Source organism: Platalea leucorodia, assembly GCF_965183815.1.
Source record: "Platalea leucorodia genome assembly, chromosome: 3".
In the NCBI taxonomy this organism is placed as follows: domain Eukaryota; kingdom Metazoa; phylum Chordata; class Aves; order Pelecaniformes; family Threskiornithidae; genus Platalea; species Platalea leucorodia.
In genome coordinates, this window is record NC_138825.1 from 89,388,530 (window position 1) to 89,410,416 (window position 21,887).

The 21,887-nt window shown below is 40.5% G+C and overlaps 1 protein-coding gene across 24 annotated transcripts in view; it reads left to right on the forward strand.

The window, feature by feature from the left end:
• The window catches only part of SNAP91 (synaptosome associated protein 91), a gene marked incomplete at both ends in the record, with an annotated part of 68,987 nt that overhangs the window by 32,919 nt on the left and 14,181 nt on the right, over positions 1-21,887 (forward strand). For 6 of the 24 annotated variants that reach the window (XM_082307827.1, XM_082307804.1, XM_082307815.1 and 3 more), the window contains 11 exons: positions 1,027-1,054; positions 3,009-3,118; positions 4,282-4,382; positions 10,634-10,648; positions 10,794-10,964; positions 17,191-17,298; positions 17,855-18,112; positions 18,318-18,395; positions 18,500-18,571; positions 19,044-19,127; positions 20,000-20,083. In XM_082307827.1, coding sequence (XP_082163953.1) covers positions 1,027-1,054; positions 3,009-3,118; positions 4,282-4,382; positions 10,634-10,648; positions 10,794-10,964; positions 17,191-17,298; positions 17,855-18,112; positions 18,318-18,395; positions 18,500-18,571; positions 19,044-19,127; positions 20,000-20,083 — 1,109 coding nt within the window. Of the gene's footprint in view, positions 1-1,026; positions 1,055-3,008; positions 3,119-4,281; positions 4,383-10,633; positions 10,649-10,793; positions 10,965-17,190; positions 17,303-17,854; positions 18,113-18,317; positions 18,396-18,499; positions 18,572-19,043; positions 19,128-19,999; positions 20,084-21,887 lie in introns of all 24 variants that reach the window. The other 18 variants (XM_082307806.1, XM_082307808.1, XM_082307809.1 and 15 more) reach the window with 12 other exon arrangements.

Below are 21,887 nucleotides of genomic sequence, written 5' to 3' on the forward strand. Positions count from 1 at the left end.
GATTAAGCTAAACCTGTGTTTTCTCTTTTACTGTTGCTTTCCTTGCAATTTAGTGAAGGGTAAGTACATATGTTTACATATCACTTGCATGCAGACATAGTTATGTTTTTTTTAGGATGGCTTGAACAATTTGAAATAGATATCTTCTTTAAATTGTACCTAAGCTGTTGCTTGCTTTTGTATATAGTCATTATGTTATTTATAGTCATGTCTATCTTAGCTCCAGATCTTCTAATCAGTTCTACAGCTCCTAGGACTTATCCAATTCAAGTAACCTATAGGATGGATGCTAGTTCAATACTGGTGCAGTTTTAACTTTAACTCCTCCTTTCATCCTTTAGATCAAAGCAGCTCTAAAAATATGTAGCAGTATTCTCATACCTCATAATAATGAAAGTAAACAAATGCACTGACATACATTTTAATTTACGATTAAGGTTCTGTCAGTTAGTGTGACTTTCTCACATGTCGGAGAACTTTCAGCTTGGACTTTCCAACTAATTGTTTCCATACTTTTAAATATCACTATTTTAAAGTAACTCTGACTTTCTGTAAAAGAACAGTAGACTTTGAAAATATGCTGACGCATCCTCAGAAGACTTATGTTAGATAACTACTTCGATATTCGTCTTATTCTGCTGCTGTTGCATGATTTTATAATATGGCGACGTCTTGCCCCAGTAACTTTCCTACTGGCTCCTGTAGGCGCTAATGCAAGACACTTGCATGCATCTCTGCCTTTCTTCCATTTAGTAGAGCTTATTTAAAGGCAGAACAATCCTGTGATATCAATTAGCTTAAAAGATTCATTTAAGCTTTGAAGTAAAAATTTGCATTCCTTATCTAAAGTGACACGTGAAAGTTTGTAGAAATGTGGGGAGCATGCGATTGTAGAGATCTTCAGAAAGCTGTCATGCTTACCTTTTGGTCTTTTTGCATGAGTTTTGATGACTAGAAACATAGTGTCCAAAAATGTACTTATCTGAAACTCTCCCCTCCCCCCCCCCCCCCCTTTTTTTTCCCTAGATCTGGGGCTCCTTCTCCTCTAAGCAAGGTAAATGCTGTCAGTTGCTGTACTAGTTAGTTCTTATTCAGGTGGTATGCTTTAGAACGTCTTACGGGCATAAGGAGTTAAATTTCCATCTCCTAATCTGCTTTTTAGACTTTGCCACCTAGGCTCTACGTAAGTGACAAAGTTGCATCTTTAAATGGCCTTGTAAATAACGGCCCCATAAAAGCGCTTTGCTGATCTGAAGGGCCATAGCACTTATACCAGTGCAGGATTTGCTGGTGATGCTTTGTGAAAACATAAAAGATACCATAGCTTTGTCTCAACTTTTTTTTTTAATCCTCATCTCAGTGAGAAACTTACTCCGTACTATTTGTCCTCCAAATTCTTCACTCTATTTGTAGCTTTTTAGGAGGAAGTGCTGACTCTTTTAAAACCACATTTATGTGAAAAGCCAAGAAAACTTTCATCTGATGTACCCAATTTCAGAATTGACCTTTATTAGTGAGACTGCTCACCGTAATCTAAAGCAAGAGTTGCCAGTGAAAACATCTTGATTTGAGTGTCAGATCAACTAATGAGCTTTACGGTGTTAGTAATAGTTCTGGTATTGCTGAAGCATTGCCAGGTGCCGTAGTTCTGTGTCTAATAACAAGTGCTGTGCAGGAAAAACTCAATGAAAACTGAATCTGAGGGAGACAGTTCAATGGTTGATTCTAGTGAAAGCTCTTAAATTTCTTTCCAAAGAGTGCTTTTTAAAAAACAAACAAAACCCCCCTCTTATCCAATATCGTAGCAGTTGGTGAGAACTACGTTATGGCTCAGAAAGTGTTCTTACAATGTTAAGTAACCCCCTCTTCCCTGGTTCACATGAAGAATTTGGACCAATTTAGTCTCAAACCTTAATAAAAGCTTGAGGAGAGTCTAGAAAGCTTATATCCATCTCCTGCTAGAGTTGTGACGATGGGATGGCAGTAGCAGAACTCAGAAGAAAATTGCTTCAAATTTGCCATTCTTTTTCCTTCTTGGAAGTCGTCAGAATGGTGAACAGTACTAAACATACGACTTGTTTCATTGGAAAAGGATCTCTCTACCATGTGAGATGCTGTAACAAAGCTTGTAGTATCTTTTAGAATTTAACTGACACTGTTCAAGGTAACTTGAGTCTTCAAGTACACAAAAGAGTTGCAATATACTGTCCTGGGTATCTGTCCTTGCCATACATACAGTATCTTTATCCAGAATTGGAGGGGCTGATGAAATCATAGGCTGAGCTGTCTTTTATATCTTCCCAAAGACTTAACCATTAGCACTGTTGATGGCTTTTTAAACTGTCTTCAGTCTGAAGGTTTATGTACACACTTTTAACTTAGTTTCTAACCATTTCTCTTCTCCCGCCATTTCTATGGTTAGAGTACTAAGGTGCTGTTGTGGATGAACAGATTCCGTGGACAAAATGAAGGGTCTGATAGATGTAGAAACAAACCCACAAAAATGCTTTGTTCCTCCCACCTTCAGGATGGTCCTAAAACTGAGAGGAGGGAGTTTGCTGGGGAGCAAACTATTTTCTTGGAATTTGCTGAGAATCCTTTGACACATAGGAATTGTTAGTTACCCTAATGGGGATTTTAAAAGGCAGGTAAGGCAACTCCAGATCACAAGTTTCCGAGTTAGTTGCCTAGATATTGGGTGAGTCTTGAACCCAAGGGCCTAAGCTCATATGAGATGGGCTGCTGGTGTCTGCACGTGCTCTGAATGCATGCAGTAGGCATTTCCTCTTGAGCCAGGCGTTGCTAGTTGGAGTCACCTTGGAGTTTCTCAACTCCACCACCCTCTGAAATCTTAGCCCAGATTTCCTTAAATTCTTTCAAAGGGGGGAACAAGTCACAATAAGACAACCTGATGTCAAAATTGGATTTTTAAAGTATGTGAGTTTGTGCATGAGTTGTTAGCAGTAAAATGGTGGTATATTGAATGTATATTTAAAATATTTCTCCAGTCTTCTCCGGCCACAACTGTTACATCTCCTAGTTCTACTCCAGCGAAAACTATTGATACATCTCCTCCAGTTGATCTTTTTGCAACTTCATCTACAGCTGCTCCAGTCAGGTAAAATAAAAAGCGTATTTGAGTTACTGAGCTTGATGCAGATGCCAAAGTCACACTTGTAACAAGAGGCTTGGCTGCAAGATTTTGCTCACTTTACAGGTAGTGTACAACAGTATTGAACGGGCTACATTATTCTACCAGTATAGATCACAAATGAGCTCTAACAAAAAAAAAAAAAAATTGTGGCTACTCTGATTTGCTTTCAGTGTAGTAGTGATGTTGTACCATTCCCAGCATAAACTTTTAATTGAATAGACTGAAGTAATGTGCAAATCCAAAGTAGTCTTTGCTGAGCTTCAGTATTCTAAAACTGCTGAATTAAGATTCCTTTTTCTTGCTGTTCAAACCGATGAATGAAGCACAAAAATAATGAATTTTGGAGGTTAAAATAAAAAATAAACATTTGGCCAATGACAAAATCTGAACCTTGCTTTCAAGTTAAAACCAGAACAAACTGCTGTTGCTCATTGTAATGAGCAGAAATGAAAGAACTCTAGACATGTAAAAGCTCTAAGCTTGAACCAAAAGTCTGAAGATGTGACTAACTTCAGTTAAATGTCAAGTGAAGTACTTCACTGAAGAAGGAGCTTCTATTGTTTATTATTTAAATGTTCTAAATGAACAAGGCCTTGTTTCCTAAGCAAATATCTGGCTGGCTTAAGCCATAGAAGTTTTACCAGCTCTCTTCTACCTAATACCTATTTATTGCCTGGAAATGCGGGCTACTTGCTCTCTGACATGGCACAATGAAATATTGAAGTAAATGGAGCTGTTTTCAGTCACAGCAGTTATTTGCTCTGTTCTTAGGGACCACCTGGGATTTTGGGTTTTGGTTTTGCAGTTTTTTAGGTTTTGTTTGTTTTGTTTGGTTGTTTTTTTAGGATTGTAAAAGTTTCAGATCTGTTATAATGTCATTATCAAGTAATGGAAGTAAGTTAAGGTCCCATCCTGGGGTGTAATGTGTTCTTGGCACTTATTGCAATAGAGGTGTTTGTGGCTGCTGCTCTAAATGGAAGGCCTGAAAAAAATGTGTCTCAATGGTTTCATCAGTAATCCAAAATCAGGGCAATTCCTACAATCCAGTAATGATTTTTTTTTTTTTAACTTGGTTAAAATGGACACAGTCCTCCTGTATTTAATATCTCTCTTCATTTTCTTGGCAGCTCTTCCAAACCATCCAGTGATCTTCTGGATCTTCAGCCAGATTTTGCTGCTACTGGGCAGGCAGCTCCAGCAGCCCCTGCGGGAGCCACTTCATGGGGAGGTAGAGAAACCTCATTGTCAGCATCTCTTCTTGCAGTCTCCATCTTCTTGCCTGGCTGAACTGAAACCCGGCTTTTTCTCTGCTAGCACAGGATGTTCCCAGCTCACTCTCAGGCTTCTGCTGACCTGACAGTCAAGCATCCCTTTGCAGCAAAAGGCTGCTCCTTTTTCCAGGGATATGCATAATAGTATAAGCTGCTTATAAGGACCTGACTGCAAAGCTGGAGGGAGCCAGGATTATGTGACTAAAAGTGAGCAGAAAGGGGATGGCAGAAGGTGAACAGGTAGGGTAGGCACTTTAAAATAGAAGAACTAGAACTGCTCATGTGCTTATTGGCAAAGTGAGGGCAGAAATCAACTCTTCTGTTCATAAAGCAAAGCCCACAGATCAATAAGAGGAGGATCAAAAATATCTTTTAAAACAAAAATGTGTGTAAAGTTAATGGTGGCAAATTAGTTCTGCTGCAAGTGTGATTACCTCTGACAACCCTTAACATATTTTATTAAAATCTTCCTTGTCTGCTTAGAATAATAATATGAAAATAGAAGTAGAGGGCTAACTGCTTTCAGATGGGAATACCTAACCAGGTCTCTGAAATCTGAGCTCTGTGGTGAACTGAGCCTGTTGTTCCAGGCAGCACTAGCAGCTGGTGATCTGAAGAGGACCACAAGAAATGTAGGCAATGTTCACTCCTGTCCTGTGAAGACAAGGAATTAGGCCAGTAAATGTGATTTAACTTACATAGTTGTAAACCCACTATGGTGTAATCTTAAGAGATCTTCACTTGTGTGGCAGCTTAATGAACTCATCAGCCCTCTCACGGCAGGAATGCTACACTGAGTCATGCTGACTCTGCTATGAATGCTAATACTGGGTACTAGTGGCTTCTGCATTCCCTATTTCTGTTCTTAGCTTTAGTTCATTAAAAATGACATTGTATCTCAGCCACTTCATTATGAGAGGATAGCTGTGCCTGTCATGTACGCCATGTTTTGCATATTCCTATTTAATCTGTTGAATTGAATATAATTTTTTTTTTCAGAATTGTCAGTTTTATTAACTGAAATGTAATCTTACCCAGAAGGCAAGACCAAAGAGTCATCTATTCTAGGATGCCTGGGACTAATTATTCTGCAATTTGTGATTGTGTCCTATTTGTCTTGCTTTGTCATTGCCAAGTACTGGAACACAAGCTTTTGAGATGTTCAAAACAGCTCAGGCCTCTCAGCTAACTTTAAGCAGTTGCTCATTTATGCAGAGTGAAGAGCCATTAATATTGTAAAATACTGATTCACATTGCGATTGAAAGCTGATTTATTTGGTTTTTTGCTTTGCTCTTTTGGACAAAGCACCTGTAGTTTGGAACTTAGGTGTTTTTATTCTTCTCAATTACTGAAAACTTTAAAATTGACTAGTAATGCACCTAGTCCTCTTATTCCACAACGGAAAAGGACAGCTAACTTTTTTCCTTTGGCCGGGATTATCACTAACCTCATCAAGTACACTTTAGTCTTATCTTTCAGAATAGCATTTTGGTAACTTAATAAGCTTCAACTTTGTCTGCTTTACGGCTGGCAGGAGTCCAGATATGATGACCTGTCACTGCACTGGAATCTTGGGGGTTTTTTTTGCCCTTTTTTTTTTTCCTTTTTTAAACTCTTTTAAATAATTGCCAAACGTGTCAGACATGCATAAATTGAGAATTGGAATGGCTTTGTTGTGAAAATACTGAAATTTCCATTAATGTTTCATCTGGTAATAAGAAAACCTTTGAGCCTGTGTTAAGGGTTGTAGGTTTTTTATTTACTTATTTAAACTAAATCTTCAGGACCCGCTTAGTGGATGAGGGGAAGGCTGTGGATGGTGTCTGCTTGGACTTTAGTAAGGCCTTTGACACTGCCCCCCACAGCATTCTCCTGGAGAAGCTGGCTGCTCACGGCTTGGATAAGTGCACTCTGCGCTGGGTTAAAAACTGGCTGGACGGCCGAGCCCAGAGAGTGGTGGTGAATGGAGTCAAATCCAGTTGGCGGCCGGTCACGAGTGGTGTTCCCCAGGGCTCAGTACTGGGGCCGGTCCTGTTCAACAACTTCATTGATGATCTGGATGAGGGGATTGAGCGCACCCTCAGTAAGTTTGCAGATGACACCAAGTTGGGTGGAAGTGTCGATCTGCTGGAGGGTAGGAAGGCCCTACAGAGGGACCTGGACAGGCTGGATCGTTGGGCCGGGGCCAACTGCATGAGATTCAACAAGGCTCAGTGCTGGGTCCTGCACTTGGGTCACAACAACCCCATGCAACACTACAGGCTGGGGGAGGAGTGGCTGGAGAGCTGCCTGGCGGAAAAGGACCTGGGGTTGTTGGTTGACAGCTGCCTGAACATGAGCCAGCAGTGTGCTCAGGTGGCCAAGAGGGCCAGTGGCATCCTGGCTTGTATCAGGAACAGTGTGGCCAGCAGGACCAGGGAGGTGATAGTGCCCCTGTACTTGGCACTGGTGAGGCCACACCTCGAGTACTGTGTTCAGTTTTGGGCCCCTCACTACAAGAAGGACATCAAGGTGCTGGAGCATGTCCAAAGAAGGGCAACGAAGCCGGTGAAGGGTCTGGAGCACAAGTCTTATGAGGAGCGGCTGAGGGAGCTGGGGTTGTTTAGCCTGGAGAAGAGGAGGCTGAGGGGAGACCTTATTGCTCTCTACAGCTACCTGAAAGGAGGTTGTAGCGAGGTGGGGGTCGGTCTCTTCTCCCTAGTAACAAGCGATAGGACGAGAGGAAAGGGCCTCATGCTGCACCAGGGGAAGTTTAGATTGGATATTAGGAAAAACTTCTTCACTGAAAGGGCAGTCAGGCACTGGACCAGGCTGCCCAGGGAAGTGGTTGAGTCTCCATCCCTGGAGGTATTTAAAGAATGGATAGATGTGGTGCTCGAGGACATGGTTTAGTGGTGGACTTGGCAGTGATAGGTTAACGGTTGGACTCGATGATCTCAAGGGTCTTTTCCAACCTTTATGATTCTATGAAGCTGATAGTCATTATAAATTGTATGGTCTCATAGGTACTACAGAGCCTTCTAATTAGTGCAGTTGAGGCCACATCAGGAATACTGCATCCAGGTCTGGGCTCTCCTGTTTAAGGGAGAGAGGGGGTTGGCAGAGGGCTACCAGGACTCTAGGGATCTAGTGCACATGTCTCTGGAGAGAGATTGAGGGAGCTGGGCCTCTCTCATCTGGCAAAGAGGAGGCTAAAGGGGACTCTTAATAGTGGCCTACAACTACTTGAAGGGGAGTTACAGAGCAGAGCCAAAATTTTCTTGGAAATCATAGTTGATTATAATGAAGGGTAATAATGGATTGTGACAGAGGTTGATTGGACATGAGGAAAAAAATTATTTTACTTGGAGGGTAGGGCAGTACTGGAGGAGATCCCCTGTATGAGCGAATGGACTCTCTGTTCCTGGAGATTTTTCAAGACCTGACTAGACAAAGCCATGGCTGCCCTGTCCTGGTGTTGGGCGTAATGTTGTTCTGAGCAGGAGGCTGGACAAGACGACCTTCCTTCCACTCGGGACTTTTGGGAGGATATGTAACAGTGGCTCCCTGCTACCTGAGCTTCATCCTCATCTGCAAAACTCTTCTGGCCCACAGCAAGTTAACGTGGGAACTAATGAGAAAGAAGTAGTAGGGGGAGGAAGCTGGAGGAATTGCTGTGGTTCAGAATAGCTAGGAAAATGTGAATATCAAATACTTCAAGATACAGCATCAAATTGGCACTGTAAATGTCACAGAAACATCAGGAATACCTGTCACCAACAAATGATCCTGCTTTTTCAGTCTCACTGGCAGTGTAGATTCTATGGTTTCTGGCATATACTGTGTATTTGGTATAGTACACTGTGTATTTAGTGGTATATACAGTATACTGTATATTTTGTTGTATACCTGGTATATTTCTGAATACAACATAAGCTACCTAGCAAATGAACTATAACTTGTGGAAAATCTACACTTCTATGATAACAGGAGATGATCCAGGTAGGGTAATAAGTTGCCTGCAGCATACCACAAGGTGAATAGGTAGGCATTTGTCAGGCAAACTGGACTGTAGTATTACAAAACATACAGTAGGTCAAATTCTGCATCCTCGTGAGGTCTGACTCTCGGATACAAAAAGCAAATTGACTTGAATTCCTGTTCCGAACTACATTGCAGTGTGCCTTAGAACATGGATTTGCTATTAGTATTGTTACTTTAATATTACTATACAATAAAACATTGGTTTAATCCTTCCCATGTTAAGAGTAAGTGTAGATTGCCATGTTGGATAATGGTAATTTCACTGTATTGTGATCTATAACATAACTGGATAACAAAAATGCATTGAAGAATAAGCTAATATAAGGTAAAAATTTGCCAACAGTTGTTTATTTCAAGTCTGGCTGTGAGGCATCCACCTGGTGTGCAGTAATGAGATACCAGAGTGCTGCATTTTTATTAGACTGTTACGCTCTTTCAGAATGGTATTTTGACTTACCTCAGCTTGTGCAGTCAGTCTCAAGTAGAGCTCTCCCATGGAACCAATTACGAAAATACCTACATGTGGTTTCTTGGTGCCTTTTTAACAAGCGTTGTAACATAAAGACATACTTGGTAAGATTGAGCTGTGGTTGCTCAAACCGTTTTGCTTCCTACATACTGACACATAGTAAAGCATCTGGACTCTGTGCTTGCTGTTCAGTGTGGATCAGATGAACCCATGACCCTGTTAAGTCTACTGTGAATCTAGGAGCCACACTGAGCTACTGGTTAGTAAACAGGTAGTTGTTGAGCTCAGACTACTCTAACTGCAGTATAAAAATTTAATAGGACAAACTGGTTAGTTTTCACGAGTTTTTACAGCTTATAGTTGGTTTTTATGTAGGCAAAGCTTCCTCTGTCTTTGAGCTCAATCTGACTGATCTCAGAGGACATAAAATTGTAGGAAAATCTGTTATTAAAGATGCTTCATTGGTTTCCAGAAACAGTTGACTAAGGAACTGAAGTTGGAACAGAACCAGCCTGCTAATGCTGTCAATCATTCATACTCCTCACAGCAAGTGTTAACAGAGGTGGTTGTTTCTGCATAGTATGCTTGCTCTATTGCAAATGCAGGAAAAGCTTTCAAAGAGGAGCTCCTCTTTCTCTTTTGTTTTGGGGGGTTTTTTGGTTTGTTTTTTCTGCTAAACAGTTTTCTCAAATACAAGAACCACAGCCTGTCTGCCTCCCAGAATATACTTGGGGCAGTAGGGATGCCATGTATTGTATCCTGAAGTAACTTAGCCCTGTATTTGCAAGCTGCTCTCTGCTAGAGGGCCCTGGCCCTAGTGCCAGTTTTTGCAGGGTTCTAGGGCTGATGGGTGGATGACAACAGCTCACTTCTTTGGCAGAACAGTAAGCTGAATTCTGTCTACTTTTAATGACTGTAATGTTGGTTTTGACTGCTTTCTGACTACTTTGGTCTAGAAAATACTTCCAACTAAGCAGAATTATCTTGAGATTCTCTCTGGTATCTGTGTTCTGCTAATAGCTCATTGATTTAAATAAGCCTCAACTATGCCTGTTTACTGTACTCGTATGGGAGCACTGGGGTTCATTGGGGCTCATGCTTCCCATGTACGCTTTTACTTGGTGAAAGTCTTGAATCTGTGTACTGTTAGGCCCAGGAACTTGCATTTAAAATTTTCAGTGTTCTTGGGGGATGTTAGCTGTTCATAAACTTCAAAGTCTACCTACTTCTGGTCTTACTCTCACACTGCTAAGCCAAATGCAAGAGAGAACTAGTACAGTGGTGAATTGAGCTTCTAAAGAAGCGGATCTTGGCTTTACCCTGGGATAGTGAAAGGTTGGAGACCTTCCTGTCAACCCTTACAGGCCACTACTTGGTTCTCTCTGTTACAGTCTAAGAAAAGAAAACTAGCTATGTAAAACAGAAGTGATAAATACTACCGGTGTTTGAACATGTTGCTGATTAGATATTAAGGAACTTAACAAATAGGTGAAACTTATGTACTGGTTCTGTTTTTAATTGAGCTATTAAACAGAATGAGCTTTGTCATGTAACGATAACTTCTTGAATGTTGGAAAATCAAGTGCAGAAATTATGTTTAACCTAGACGTGTCACTTAGAGAATGAACATATGGCTGATGAACATCTTCAATCTGGCAGTTTTACTAATTGGTCTGTTTCTTTATTTTGCTGTCATTTTAATGGACAATCACTAGACCTCTTGGGAGAGGGTGAGTAATACTTTTGATTTCTAAGCCTTTTGAATATTAAGACTCCTTATTAAAAGCTCCAGCTTTCTGGAGTTGAGTGACTGTGGTCTCTCTCCCTCTTCCCCTTACTTTTCCTGTTTGATCTTCACTATATGGTTGCATATAGATAATCTGGCTGCGCTTTCCGGTGTTACCTCTGAGCCACAGATTTCAGATCCATTTGCCCCAGAGCCTAGCACAACTACTGCTGCAACTACTGATACTACAACTACTTCACCTGCTGCCGCTACAACTACAACTATTACTGCTGCCACTGCTGAAGTGGATCTCTTTGGAGGTTAGTTTGGTTGCTCTAGTGCTCTACGCCAGCTCATAAGGTAGATGAAGCAATATTGATTTCTGCTGTTGTGACGAGGCCTCTAATTTAACTAACTGTACCAGAGGTGCCTGTGTGTTGGATGCTAGATGGAACAGGAAATGTAAACTGTCCAACTACCTCTTTGTTTGCTGTGCTTTTAGCTAATAGACTCCTCTGCATATATATATGGAAATGGAAAACTGTACACACTTAAGACTGAGTTACCTTATGGTTGAACAGCTAAGAACATTAGTTTTCAGGTCCACACTGAGCTAAGCAGGTATTCTTTCCCCATTATTCAATAACTATGCGCTGCACTACAACTTCTGGGAAAAGCAGTTGTGCTTTCATAGTTATTGCACTGGAGAGGATGGATGTGGCAGCTTCCTGCCCCTTCATTACATGCCACGCTTGAGCTGTGTTGTGTTTCTTTTGGATCTTTCCTGTAAATATAGTATTGATCCAGCTGAAATTACTATATTTCAGCATTCTTGAGTCTGGGTTTTATTTCACATAGGATTAACAGTAAATCAAAGTGGCAGTGAACTGGTAGTAAATGCCAACTATACAAATAATGTGTAAGAGACATATTCTTTAGTTTAGTTATGCTCTTTCAGTCTGTAATGTTAGCAGCTAACCTCTTGAGTAAGAATAAAGTCCCCTCTCTATGTTGTCAGCTTTCTTGTCGCTCTCATGGAGCAGGAGGCATCTCAGCAGCATGTCAGAAACTATTGTTTTTCAACACTAAACCAGCCGAGGTTAATGGACAAATGTTCTGATTTCCAAACCACTAACATGCTTGAGATCACCTGACCACTGTATTTTTCTAGTTGTCTCTTCCTCTGATGCATACTTCCAGCGTAACAGTGGATGTCAGGAATTAGTAATAACTTACTTGCTATCAAAACTAAATAATTCCAGTATATTCTCTGTGGGGGTGTGTTTATCTATTGCTTCTAGTAACAGGAGTGCTGCAGAGGTCTCGTACATAAACAGTTTGACTACAAAGGCATTTTCTAAAGACTGAAAGTTCCCAATTAGAAGTTTTGTTTAGGACTGGCTTCAACAGATACCTCCAAGATATCCCCAATAAAACTGCTGTGAAGATGTAAGAAAGGAGTACAGCTGCTACCTGCTACTTAACCCCTCCTTTTACAGAGGTGGATAATAGTCCAAGTGCTGCAGGATCAGGCAGTTCAGAAGCAATTTTAAAATAGTTGTGGGCAGCGGTGCTGGACACCACTAGGAGCAACAGTCTGATGTTGGGTACTCTCAGAAGCCAAGGCCTGTGCTTGTTAACGTCCCTGCAGACACATAGTGTGTGAAACTTCTGGTGTGTAGACATTGGGGTCGAGCCGATCTTGGATACAGCACTTTAAAATTGCATTATTAATTCAGCATAGATATGACTTTAAAAAAAAACCCCTAAACAATAGCTAAATGGCTAGAAATCACTGTAAACTTGCAAACAGATTAGAAAAACACCTACCCTTGCCTATTCTTCCAGTACTACAGCAGCAAGATGTACCCTTCTCTTTTCCTCCCTTTTCCACTATTTTGTGCCTGGAAAAATGGCTGCTACCAAATCATGTGTCTACTTCCATGTTTATAAGGTGGCAAAGAGCTGGATGCTTTTAGTTTCCAGAGATTTAACTGATCATTAGATTACTTAGCAGCACATGTTAAGTGGAGTTGCCTTCATCCTCCAATGTGGAAAGAATTTTACTTTCGCAGTATCCAGACTTCCATGACTTGATCTCTTCTTTTAAAGAGAATGTATTTTGTTGCTCAGATACTATAAATCTCTAGTGGATTGTATATTAGATGAATACCGAGTCTTTCCTAGAACATTTCAGGAAGAAGCAAGATTTTATTCCTTATAATAGCATCAAGTTTCTGGATTTGAAAACCTCTAATTCTCAAGAAAAAGCTCTAAAGACACTCAGCAGTGAAAGGACTTTCACAGTGCCTTCAAGGCACCCACAGGCCTGACCCTTTTAAGATCCTGGAGTCCATATTGAACTTCCATCTCTCTACTTACGGAGTTTTTTGTTTCTTTTTTTTTTTTTTTTTCCTGAAGCCTCTGCTGTAATTGATGTCCCATACTAACATTCCTTGTTACTTTAAGACTATGTACAGTACAAGAAACGGTTGTTTTTGGGCAGACGCTACTCTCTAGCTTTTGTGGTGCTAGGCATGCTGACACTTAATAAGTAGGTATTTGACCTTTGAGGTCTTCTAGAGATACAGTCTTCAGGGTCACCTTAACTTTTTGCAGCTTGCCAGTTCTTAGTTGCTTTACATGGTTCCTTGTGGTGAGTTGTGGTAGGGGAAGGTACAGAAACCGTGATCTCAGGAGAAAGAATGTAAAGTCTGCAGGGAGTGCCTGGGTAGGAAAAGGAAGCTGAAAGGTGCAGGAAGAAGGCAGCCAAGTTGATGGAGGAGCAGAAGAGGAGACTTTGCAGGAATGACTGTTGACTGTTATTCTCTTGCACGATATCGCTGGTACATTAGCTGATAGGAGCCTGCATGCTGCCTATGAGCGGGCTTTGTCTTTAAGAGGAAAAGCAGCTCTGCATGTCTTAATCTCTAACATGGTCTTGGGAAGCAGATGAGAAATGCAGGATTGATGCAGCATAGCTTTTTTTGAAGAATTCTATCTGATTAATGGGCAAGCTTTCAGTTACTTGTGCCAACTTGAAGAATTCCTTATCTCGTTTCTAAGAGAAACAAGAGGAGGCTGTTCTCAAAGTGCAGCTGGAATCTTTCCTGAGAGGGAGAAGTCTAAAGGTAGAAGAAAGGCTAAATATCTTAAAATGTCCTGTATTCCAATAATAGAATTCGGACACAGTGTTTTGGGATGCTAGTGATGTGCTCTTGAGTTATACTCTGTTGTGTGATTACACTGTAAGTGGTGCAAGTAACAGGTCACGACAGACACTGTGCAAATGTCAGTTATTAGGCATTCGGATGATATGAATTGCAAGCCAGCAGGAGAGCTGTGGTTTTCACTTTAAAGAAACTAAAGGCAAAGTGATCAAGACTTTTTGGCATTTGAGGGCTAATGAATACCTCTTATGCTGGAACATGCTGGTATAGCAAACTAGCACTTATTTTAAAAAACAAACAACAACAAAAAAAATCCCATAATTCTTATTTCTTATGATTCTTTCCTAGCACTGAGCCTAGTGAAATATTTCTTCTTAGCTCAGGTCAGGTCCTCCATGTCAAAAAGTAATGAAGGATGACTGAAGAGGAAGAAGCTATGGGAACAGAAAAAAATTTTCACCTGTACGCTTTAGTTCTATGATCTTTCCTAGACTCGTGACTTTCCATAGGGTTGTTTCACATGTTGCATAAATGATTATAAGTCAGTGGTACCATCATGCGTGAACTTTTGTCACGTATTGATGCCATGGCATCAAATAAAGCCTGAATTTGTGAAATTAAACAGATCACTCTTCAGGAACACTTATTTGCTGCAGACAAGATGTATTGAAGCACTACTTCAGTATTTCAGAACGTGCCCTTGTTTGCATGTCATTGCAATAAGAACTATTTTTATTTAACAATTCAAGTGTTACGCAGTACATAATACGTACCTATCACTCCTAATAGACGTTCCATGCAGTGTGAACTTAGAGTGGTTTCAGCAACATCTCTTTAAGTTTCCAGGCTGTCAATAAACCCAAGTGAGGATCATGTGCTACTATATTCTAGAAGTCAAAAGCTAGATTCACTTTTGAAGCAGAAGATGCCCAAATGTAAGGAAGTGGCATAACCTGAGTAAATATAGCAACTGCTTTAAAGGGAGAAGTTCTCTTGCAGTGCTGGATATGCAAATGTAGGGTTACTATGCCAATATGGAAAAACAAAAAAAGGAAATAAACAGTTCAATTTTTTCTTTACTAATAAAATGTGCAGTACTTCACTTAATTATATCCATTTCTGCATGTGATGCTAGATTTTAGCAGAGGGCATCTGTGCAGGTGCAGCAGAGCCTTTTGAAAGGCTTCAAAGAACTAGATAAGCATTAACTTTAAAAAAAACCCAAACAAAAAAACACTCTTGGTTTGAACTGAGAGTTGTATGGTCACCTGTTCTAGTTGGTCTGTCTGTACACTCATATAGGTTTCTTGAACTTCTCAGAGTAACTAATATATAAAGTTCTTAATATGGCATTTTTCCTTTATATTCCACTATAAACTTAGGTTTTTATCCTGCCTACCGTTTAACCCAAGTATGCTGATAAAGCAAATGATAATGCTTAGCTAGAACCTTACTCAGAAATGGCAATAAATAATAAAGCTGGTGCCAAGCTAGCTAGTGCCAAGCTAGCTGTTCCCTTCCATCTGTGGGTTGGAAGAAATTTGTGCCCACCTGAATTTCTGTGACTGCTGCACATGGACCTTCAATACTCTACATCAGGAATAGGTGTTACTCTAAGGCTGAAGCGGTCCCAACATAGAACTTGTGACTAACTCTATGCATTCTGAAATCCCACTTCATGTGAAATCTGGAGTCTATCCTTTCGTGCTGGGAAGTAATTACAAGTAGTGTTGACCGACTACTGTGCTGTTGGCCTACAAGCTTGTGTGGATAGAAATGTGCTCTTTTGAAAGAGCCCAGGGTGACCCTCCATCTGAAAGCTGGCCTTGTAGAGCAAAACCCAACAGACATGACCGTATGCATAGTGAATTCTCAAGTAGTGCAATTCAAAACTCTTCAGTCCAGTTCTGTGTTGAATTTCTTCTACGTGGTGTATGCCAGTGTCTGGTATACATACAATACTGTGGTGTTTGACTAATTATGATTTTTTTTTTTTTTACTTGGACAACTGCCATCCAGTTTTATTGTTGTACCTTGTTAATGAAAAATAGAATTATATTTGAAATGGCTTATTAGCAGGCCTTTTGCTACTAACTCATTTTAATTCTATTGTACAAGATTAATTGGCTTGCATCTCTTCTGTTGAAGTTTCAATGCATGTTCTTTTGAGCTTTTAGATTAACTGGCACAAACTTGTTTTTAAAATGGTTGTTTTCATTTTAAAATTGACACTCAAGTTAAAGCACGTTAAACTTTTTCCTCTACTAGTTTGACAGTGCAATTGTAGTATTCCCCAACAGATGTTTTTTTTTAACTTGCTAACTTTGTAGCAATAGAACACTGGCCTTTATGAACATCTTGAAGTATTTCATCTCAATTGCGCACTCTTTTTGTGAAGAAAATGCTTGCCTATGAGGATAGCCCAAATGGCACTGTCCATTAGGACTACTTCATGGAATTAAGAGCTACAGGTGGTGGTTTAAGCCTAGGAATAATACTGTAAAAGTTCAGAGCTTGAAATTTAAACATACCACTTAACAAGTGGCAAACAAAAAAACCAAAACCAACCAACCAAACAAACAAAAAAACCCCACCAGTCAAAGAAAACTCATGAGCAAGTCATTCCAAAAGCCCAAAATAGTTGTTTTCCCTGACTTGACTGGCTGGCGTTAGAGGTAATCCTTAAAGAAGGAGAGACAAACTATGGCTGGCCAGTAGTTAAGATGAACACTCTTGATCTGTCAGAAGCAAGCTGAGTAAATATAACCTATGCATCAGGTTATGGCTTCAGAAAGATCCGATTGGAATACTGTTAAGAAACAAGTAAGTTCAATTTCTCAGATGTTGCATGACTGACTTGGCTCAAAAGCTAGAAGTGGTAGATGCAGATCTCTGCCAAGGTAATTGGATTGTTACTCGTAACAGTGCCTAAGTCTGCAAAGCACTATGCAAGTAAATTCACAGTTGCAGATTAATCACATGTATTACAGGCTTTGAGCATGCAGGTTTTTAATATCTTTATTAACACCAACTTACTGCCATACCTTTGCTCTTTCTTCATTAGTTAATTTTGGGTAGTACATGAGCATGCTGCTCTGAACCCTTATACAATGAGAATAATGCCTTCTTTTACACTCACTGTACTTCCTGTGGGCAAGCCGAGAAGCTCCATCATCAAACCCTGTCTAGAACCTGGTCGTGTGGGGTTGGGGGAGACAAAGTGTTCTGCGCTGCATGACTTGTCTTGCTGTCAGAGTTAACAACATTCATGTTGTATAAGGGGATCTACCTGTGCAATTTAACTTGGCTCTTTTACTATATTTTTCTTCTCTTTATCCTTTTTCCTTTTAATTTCTGTTCTTAAACTGCACCCAAGATGCCTTTGCAGCTTCTCCTGGGGAAGCCCCTGCAGCAGCTGAAGGGGCAGCAGCACCAGCTACCCCAACCCCTGTAGCAGCAGCTCTTGATGCATGTTCAGGAAATGGTGGGTTTTATGTCATTAGATAGTCTCTTGTTTTGCTGTTTTTGTTTTTTTTGTTTTGGTTTGGTTTTTTTTGTTGTTGTTGTTTAAACTACATGGCAGTGTGTTTTTCTGAAATTTTCATACTGTTTACAATTGGTCAAAACAAACCTTAGACTGAAGAGCATGCTGAACAAAACTGCCTGTTTCTGAGTCCCAGTAACTTTATGCTTATTCAGTAGCACTAATAAATTATTCTGACAGTGCTGAGTTTTCTAAGCAGTAACCTCTTAAACTGGATATTCTTTTGTCATATTTCCTGTCTTTTTTGGCCTTGTCAAACAGCCTTTGAAAGCTCTGCCCTTTAGTAACTAGACTGCTCAGCCTTTCAGGTGGTCTTTATTTTGGAAAAACATAAGTAACGTGTGTGGATAAGAAGGCTAGATGTTAGAGTGACCTCCTCTGTGCGTGTGCGTGTATTTGCAGTATGTGCATTGCCTGTAGTTGCTTTGTTCTTGACTTCCTCCCTCACTGATCCTAAGTATGCATACACATATATTTCCCCTCTCCTTTTTACAAGACCCCTTTGCCCCGTCCGAAGGTAGTGCAGAGGCTGCTCCTGAGCTGGACCTCTTTGCTATGAAGCCAACAGAGACTGCTGTTCCTGTAGTTACCCCTACAACTAGTGCAGCCACTCCAGTTCCTGCAACAACTCCTTCTCCAGCTGCTGCTGTTGCTGCTGCTGCTACTGCTACTACGGCTACTGCCACTACCACTACTGCCACCACTTCTGCTACCGCCACCACCTCCGCTCCTCCTGCTCTAGATATCTTTGGTGGTAATTTTGTTTTTAACTCTTGGATTCTGGTGGATTGATCTGTCAGGAGTACAGAACAAACAAGTCATCGTTGCATGCATGCTGTGTGCTAGGCTTTCAAACCAGAGAGCCTATTAACTTTAAATACGATGTGCAAAACTTAAGTTCTGCTTTCAGTCCTGTCTTTCAAAAATGAGTTAAAGACGTGTTATGTTCTTGGCCTTAGATTTATTTGAGTCTGTTCCTGATGCACCTGCAGCACCTAAACCAGATGCTACTCCTAGCATAGATCTCTTTGGTACAGGTAAAGAGAGAATTCTTCCAATACTCTGCTGCTTTGATGCTATGTAATGGTGTAAACTGACTTGAATGATACTTAACTTCTTGATTCTCTTTCACTTCTGGAAGATGCTTTTTCATCTCCGCCGCATGGAGCTTCTCCTGTGCCTGAGAGTTCTCTCACTGCTGATCTCTTATCTGGTGAGTGCTTGTCTTCACAGGCCATCCTACAGGCTTATGGGGGTTTTGGTTTGGTTTTGTTTGTTTTTTTTTTCCCTCCTCAAGAGTAAAAAAAAAAAAAAGACATTGCCAATTTACGTCTTTAAGCTGAAATACTAAGTTGTGGGTTTGACACTTTGGTCACAAGACTTGCAGCTGCTGAAGATGCAAACTATGAAGTGGCTGACACTGAAGTTGAGTAAGTGGTTGTTGAGAGAGTAACTCCTCCTCTAAGCATAAGAAAATTCTTAATAAACAATGCTTTCTTTAAAGTACTGTGGTTTTCAGTTGCTGTGTGAGAAATGTAATGCTTTCTGTTTGCAGTTCTGAAGACTGTTACCTGAATTTACCGACCCTGTGGTTGTAACTGGTGGAGCCCCTGCGAATTTGAAATATTTAGCTATCGTTGTTGCCTTGCTGATACTAAATATTATTTATCCTATGCTTACTGCAGTGGATGCATTTGCAGCCCCCTCTCCTCTACCCACTGCCTCTCCAGCAAAGGTGGATTCTTCAGGTGTGATTGACCTATTTGGTGGTGGGTATTTTTCTTTCCTCACCACTTCAGAGTTGAATCACTTCATTTTAATTGCCTTTGCGCTTGCCTAAAGCTGCCGTTTCCCCTTCTCACAGCTTTTCTGTGTAGCATCACAGCTAATACTAGCATGTCCAGTTCTTCGTATTGCACAATAACGAACTGCAAATAAGCTGTCAGTGTGGTCATTCTGTTGATGTGACACTTGCCATTCTGTCTTTGATCAATGCATGTATGGCTCTTCCTCAGAGGTCCAATGCAAGTCTGTTGTGTTCTTTTTTCTTCTTTGCAACTCTCTATGGTCACGTTGTTTTCTCTCAGTTCCATTTCTCAAAGCAGCTGAAGTTTTGAGGGTGACTTGTCTCAAACTGGGTATCTGAATCACAGGATCTGTGTTGAATTTGACAAGATGGAAATTGGGATGAGCACAACCAGCTCTAGGAGTGTTGTAGAACAGGAATGTTGCTTAGAAGTAGTGAATTTTCAAACATGAGTGAAATATTCCTCTAAAAAGACTTAATGTGAGTCAGTAGGTTTTGGCTAGAATTATGCCAGTCTCTTATCTGATGCATTCCTCTCCAAAGGGCTTAACCCTCTCATCTAGAATGCTGTAGTTTGAGTTTTCTGAGAAGAGGCCCAACTAAAAGAAAAGAGATTTCTTTCAAGTGCTGGTTTGTTGCACCTCCTTTTTTCCACCTGAGCTTTGCATCCATGGTACTGCTCTGCAATAAACATGGCCAAGCACTTTTATTTTCTTCTTCTGATGAATGAAGTGGTTATCCTTTTGTCATCTTTTGTTTACGATAAGTGATGAATTGATGCATTTAATATTGAACTCTTTACCTTTTCTTGATGCTTTCTGGAATTCCCTTTAGATGCTTTTGGAAGTAGTGCTTCTGAACCCCAGCCCGCAACCCAGGCTGCTTCTAGTTCCTCAGCTTCTGCAGACCTACTTGCTGGTAATAAAGAACTTCTAGAAACTTGTTATTTTATGGCAAAACTAAGAAATGGCCTTTGAAATCTTTTCGTGTTCCTTGGTTGTAAGTGGACTTTTGCAGTGGAATAAAATTCTTGTTCACAAGATTTCTTAGTATTTTAGACGCCTTAAATTAAAACTACAGTGATTTATAATGGAGGGACTATACTGAAGTACAAGTTAACTTCCTAGATTATCTTTTTCCCATGCTCTTTGTTTTCCTACCTCCTACACAAGCCTTGTTTTTCTGTGCTGTTCACTGCATAGGAGCGTATATATAAAGTTTCTTTGGCTGACTCTAGTGGTACTTAAGTAGTATTGCAGGCTATGCTACTTGTTCCTTACTGCTAATTCATCTTCATTTCTTGGTTGATTTGATTGAGGCAGGTTACACACTTAAATGTTAGGAGCTTGAATGAATGACTTGGTAGCAGTCTTGTATTTAGCCAAGGAGAGTGGGGTGATGAGAGAGCGCTTTTCTGAGCAGAAGGGCATAGAAGTGATAGAGACCCTCTCCTTATACTGGGTGAGATGAGGTCTCTGCTAGTACTGAATGTGGCATCACTGTCACACCTATTTCAAAGGTTGAATAACTGTATCGTTGTAGGCTGCATCCTACAGATAAGCAGCTTCACCGGAGTTCTGTTTGTACCATTCTCCAAAATTTGTGCTATATGATGTGTTTTAGTGGCTATAGTGATTGTGCTAAACAATTGTGACTCCTTCCCATCCCAGTCTGAAGTTTGTAGAGAACAAGATCCCAGCATGTCTTCCTCAGGTTTAAAGGAAACTAATGCACTTCTGGTTTGAGGAAGGCTTGGCTTAGTTTCCCCTGTGTTTCTGAAAGGTGAATTTGTCAGTAGAATTGGTTGGTAGGTTATCCTTCATGAACTTCAAAGAGGATTGTTAGCTTCATGTTGTACCTTTGTGACTTTAATTCTGAGCTGGAGCGATAGTCTGTCCTTTATGCAACTCCTAACCACTCTAGGTATGGTGGGCCCTGATGTCAGTTGCTGTCTGTATGTCTGCAGGTCTCTCATGCCAGCCTACATTGTATCAGAAGTCCAGCCCTCTGTATGTTTTGCCTTTATATGCTCGTGAGAGATGCCCCATTGTATGAGAAATATATAACGTGAGATACCTCAGTATGTAATCTGCTCTAAGTGCTGTGAATTGATACAGGTGGGTGCTTGCATGCTGAAGCCATCTCAGAAGAGGACACTTTTGCTAGTACCTGCTCTAAGTGTGGGCATCATCTAGTTGTGCTGCAGGAACGTAGAAGTAGTCTAGAGAATAACAACACATATGTCTGTTCTCCAGTGGGAGAAGTGTCTACTTAAAGTGGGACATAATGCTTAAATGCATGCTAAAGCTTTAGTACAGGCAGCTTCAGGATTTTAAGGTAGAAGACCACCTGTTGTTTTAATATTGCTTCAGTAGGTCTTTGTATTAGTTAGCCTATGGATAGCTTAAGGCCAGAGATCAGGCTTTAACTAGTAGATTCTGAAACATGCCAGTCATTTGCAGTTGTGTGCATTATCGAGGGACTGGGTGCAAAGATGTTGCTGGGAAGAAGCTAATCCTGCTTATGCATTACAATACAAAATATTTTATGTCCTTATCTGTAACTAAGCTTAAATTCCAGTAGGAATTATGCTCCAAATGGCTTAAACTTCAGTAGTTTGCTCTCTGAATCTGATGAGTCACATTAAATCAAAACCTAAATTAAATCAAAACCTAAAGGGCTGTCATAAGTCTAAACACTCAAGCAGACCTGAAGCAGTTTG